The sequence below is a fragment of the Podarcis muralis genome, chromosome 7 (assembly GCF_964188315.1).
Source record: "Podarcis muralis chromosome 7, rPodMur119.hap1.1, whole genome shotgun sequence".
Lineage (NCBI taxonomy): Eukaryota > Metazoa > Chordata > Lepidosauria > Squamata > Lacertidae > Podarcis > Podarcis muralis.
Window position 1 is genome coordinate 1,620,275 of NC_135661.1, and position 4,481 is coordinate 1,624,755.

The window sequence follows — 4,481 nt, forward strand, 5'->3', positions numbered from 1 at the left end:
CGCAGTAGGTTGCCGCCAGCTTCTCCAGGTCTTCCTCTCCCAGCTCCCTGGAATGGTAGGCTTGGTCTACCAGCTCTATCAACTCTGGGAGGACATCAGCTTCTACATAAAAGAGGGAATCCCTCAGGAAGAGCCGCAGAAGCGCAGGGTCCTACACAAAAGAGAGAATCTTTTCAAAGGTCTGAAAGGCCTCATGCCTTTTAGCACAGGCCCTTCAGTATTGTGCCAGGGAAAGAGTGCTGGGCCATGATTAGAATCGAGATCTGTACCCCCCCCTCCTCTGAGCATCACTTGCCATGCCAGAGTCCAGAAGCAGGGATATCCCTCTGACGCTGAGCTTCCGAACTTCCAGGCAGTCGTATTCCAGCCAGGTGAGGAGCTGCTCCAGTGTATCTTCACAGGGATAGACCTCCAGACGGCAGCTGAGCAGCTAAAGAGGCCCAAAGAGAAAGAAACCCTTCAGGGATAAGAGGCTGAGGCAGGTTCTCCTTTTGCCCACCATTTGCAATTCTGCACAGAGCAAGCCCACTGAAGTGAATGGACCAAAGTTTGCCATGTACATCAAATCCAATGGGTCTACTCTGAGGAGCACTAAAACAGGCAACAGTCCTTAGGCTCAAAGTAGCCCAACACTCGGCAGAAACCAAGCCAGGGCCTCCTTGCTGCACCCATTTCCTCCCGCGTCAGTCCCCCTCACCTCGATGTAGATAGCTGCCGCGACTTGTGGCATCCCGGCAAAATCCTGGTCCTCGAGAGCAGCGATGATGCTTTCCACCATGGGAGGGATCCACCAGCTTCGCTTTCCGACGGCTCTGAAATGGAGAAGGAGATCTTGGTAAGGAAGGGAAAGACACCGCAGGAAGCAAACGGGCACAGTCCGATCCTGTGCCTTCAGCTCCATTTGCCAGGCCACTGGGGAAGGTCACCGCGTTCTTCCTCTTACCTCACCATGGCAGACAACCCCTGGCTGAAAGTCTCCCGGCAGAAAAGTTGGTTGATGATGGCCGCCTCCACTTGCTCTCCAGTGGTGCCAAGAAGGAGGTGCAGAACTTCCTTAGCCCCTCTGGAACCAAAGCAAGGCCAGTTTTACCAGGAGGGTCATTGGCACACACTCACATTCCTTCCCCAGCAGCCGCCTGAAGGAGAGCCTCCCTTGGAAAACCAAGCTGGACTGGAACCCCCCCCCCCCCGAGGCTGAAGGGGAAAGGACTCCATTGGTCCCTTTGCAACACACTACTCACCCGAGGAATTCCTGATAGTAGTGGAAGTTTACAACCATCCCCAGGAGAGCGATCAGCAGCTGTGGGAAGTTCTGGCGCACAGCTGCCTTGTAGTCCTCCATCCTGAGGATGGCGTGCAACAGGCTGCTGAGATGTTGCTGGAAGAGAGAGGGGTGCAAGTCACTTTCTCTGCTTTTCTGCAGAATACAGGAACCCCTCGATATTACCCTGGGAAGAAGGAAGCCAGGAAGCAGGTGGTTGGTCCTTACCACTTGGGTGGCAGATTCCGCCAAGGGGCTTTGGTAAATCTGCTTGGCCATGAGATGGATCAGCTTTTCTGGATCGGCCGATGGTAAAACCTCCTTCCACACTCTCTCGCAGTCTCTGTGAATGCAAAAACAAGAGCAATGGTCAGATTCAAGTCTTCTGCTTGCTGCCATGCTCCAGAGAGAGGAAACGGCAGCAAGGGCTTTCTGAGCAAGCCCTGCAGCTTGCCAACCTCCCCCTTAGCCCAGTAGAACCTGGAGGGCTCCTTACCCGAAGGGAAACTGGAGGAGATATTGCACCACTTGGTCCAGGTGGTGGTGCGCCAAGATGGAGAAAGCGAAGACGGCCATGTTCCTGCCTTGCACTGTCGGCCCCTGGCTGATCCTATAGAAGGCCTCCAGCAGCACCTCCACCTGTCAGAGAAAAGGAGAGGGTTGCTTGGAGAGTACAAGGAAGCGGGGCTGTCTCCATCCCTCATTGAAAGAGGGACCCTTGACCTGTGCCACCACAGCCTCTTCCTTCCAAGGTACCACTCAGGGTCCTGGGGAGTATTGGACCCAGGCAGCTCCAGGGCGCCAGTTCCCCTCTCCATTGTGGGCCAAGAGAAGAAGCTTGCCAGTCTGCTCCCAGAAGGAGGAGGGTTCCCCATCCCTGAACCCATGTTTCTCAGGACCCTTGGCTGAGCTTCTTGTCCTGACGTTGCCAGGCCCCTCTCAACTAACATGTGTCCTGGCCACCCAATGGCATGAGCTTGCCTCCCCTACACCAAAGCGGAGAATCTTCTTCTCTCCTACCTTTCCAGATGCCTTACCTTCACTTTTGTGCCGCCAAACTGCTTGATGAAATTTTGCAGCAGGTGGGAGATGTCCAAGGGGTCAAAGCTGCTCTCAAGAACCAGGTCTCTGGCCAGGAAGCACATGGCCTCCAAGAGCTGCTCCGCAGGGAGAAAGGCGCCAAAGACCTGAAGCGAGAGAGGAAGGTCAGAGATGCCCACAGGGCAGGGCTGGGGAGCAGAAAACCCAGGTGCTGCCTCTGCAGAACCCAGAACATGTGGCTTGAGAGACAGCGACTTACCGTGGCAAGAGAGTAACAGTTATTCACGAACAGCCCAGGAACCGGTCCTCCGGTGGATTCGAGGACCTCCTCAGCTCCGATGATGAGCATTTGGTTCCTTAACGTTCCTGCCAGTGTCTCTGCAAAGGAAAGCCAAAGCGTTAGTTTGGGTCTTGCTCACCCCACCCCATGCTGGGATGCATTCTTCCAGTCTTACCTTCGTTGCACCGCAGGATGGGCAGAAGATGGCAGAGGGCCTCTGCTGCCCGCTGCCTGCTCTCCGGGTCCGGATCCAATGCACAAAGGCAGGAAATCGCCACCAGTTGGCCATAGGAGCATGCATGAATCACTGCCGATGGCTGAGAAGAAACCCAGAGAAGGGACTGATCACCATTTTTCCTATAACATTTTTATTCCAAACATTCCAAAACATTTAGCATCCTAAACCTAAACCCTCTTTTCCTAATCTTTGCTTTTTTTCTTCTTTTCTCAGCCACTTTACTCACTATGGCCCAGCTCTGTTCTCCAAATTGAGTATGTGCTGGGATGCCTGATCGTCCCTTGGGCACCTTGCAGGGTGGGCCTAGAAGCAGCAGCCTGAAGGCCTTGACAGCCCTGCATGGTTGCAATGCTTCCCTTCAGTAAAGCCACTTCTGAGCTGGAGAGGAGGTGGGGTTGCGGGCTTCATGCCCTCCCCCCACGTACTCGGGGCTGGCTTGCAGCCCCCATGAGAGCAGGGCATCCTCGGGCGCGTCATCTCCCTTGCCAGCCAATCGGCTGGCCCGGGAGGTGTGGCCAGCGCTATTTAGGGCCGGCGCGGCTGAGGATTTCCCTTTTTCTCCCAGTGCCCCAGCTGCTCCGGTTTTCCCACCCTTTAGGTTTGGCTCTTTGACATTGCTATGGACTTCGGTTGGTCGCCGTCAAGGGGCCCGGCAGGAATTTTTTCCACTTGGCAAATTGGCACCGGCCATTTGGCTTTTTGCCTACCTCATAGCAAATTGTCACAACTTCCTCGGCATTGGCAGTGAGGCATTGGTAAGGGTATTGTTATGCAGATGAGTGGGGGGAGGAAGCGCCATCACCTTCCCCCATATCGAAGGGTAGTCCGGTAAAGGATTCCGTGGGGCGTTGCCCTGTCCGAAGCCTATGGAGGTGTGGGCCTAAGGCACGCCCCGAGCGGTGACCCTGGGGGAGCTCCTAGTTGATGTACATCAGCAGGACTCCCCCTACTGGTGGTTAACCCTTGCCGGTCTTCTAGCAATCAGGCTGAAGCCGGTTAGTCGATAGGACCAATGCCTAAGCCAATACCACTCAATTCCTGTAATCAATAAAGTTGTGGCCTAATTTTGCCCATTAACCTAAAATACTGGTGTCCTGTGTCTTTATTTCCGTGGGGGAGGCGGGAACTCGCCACGCAACTCACATGTTCCTGGATCTTCTGCAGGAAGGCGCAAAGATCTCGGAGCGCCTTCCTTCGGCTCATCCCACTCTTTATTCTTGCGACGAAATCCATAAGTCTGTTGTTCAGCTGGTCCCTGCTGCCGCTTTCAGGAGGAAGATCAGCCGCATCCAGAGAAGCTGTGGTTGGGATGCTGAGGGGAGACAGGAGTAGCACTTTTGTCAAAAGGGTTTATTGCCCCCCATCCTTCAAAGACCCCAAGCACCACCACCATAGAAATGGACCGGGGTTTTTTTTTAAAGCAATTGATTATGGGGGAGGGGATTAGCACAGGATTACCTTGGAGGAAGATCCTCCCCATCTTCCAGGCCGATTTCCGATATTTGATCTTCATCAAAATCAATTCCCTGTCCATGAGAAAAGAGAAACAGGAACATCAGAATGTGAAGAATGGATCAGACCCATTCATGTTTTTGTGCTCATCAGGAAATCACAGACGAGGTAGGTTGGGAAACAAACTGAAAATCTCTGGCCTCCATTTC

The 4,481-nt window shown here is 54.0% G+C and overlaps 1 protein-coding gene across 1 annotated transcript; it reads right to left on the minus strand.

Annotated features, from left to right (window-relative positions):
• Nucleotides 1-250: 250 nt before the first annotated feature.
• On the minus strand, nt 251-4,128 carry LOC144328591 (uncharacterized). Its single transcript, XM_077932601.1, has 10 exons — nt 3,964-4,128; nt 2,758-2,899; nt 2,562-2,680; nt 2,299-2,448; nt 1,758-1,900; nt 1,490-1,604; nt 1,242-1,378; nt 944-1,063; nt 698-812; nt 251-430 (listed from the first exon to the last, which is right to left on the minus strand). Exons 1-10 carry the CDS (start codon nt 4,051-4,053, stop codon nt 251-253), a joined length of 1,311 nt encoding a protein of 436 aa, XP_077788727.1. The 5' UTR covers nt 4,054-4,128.
• Nucleotides 4,129-4,481: the final 353 nt, after the last annotated feature.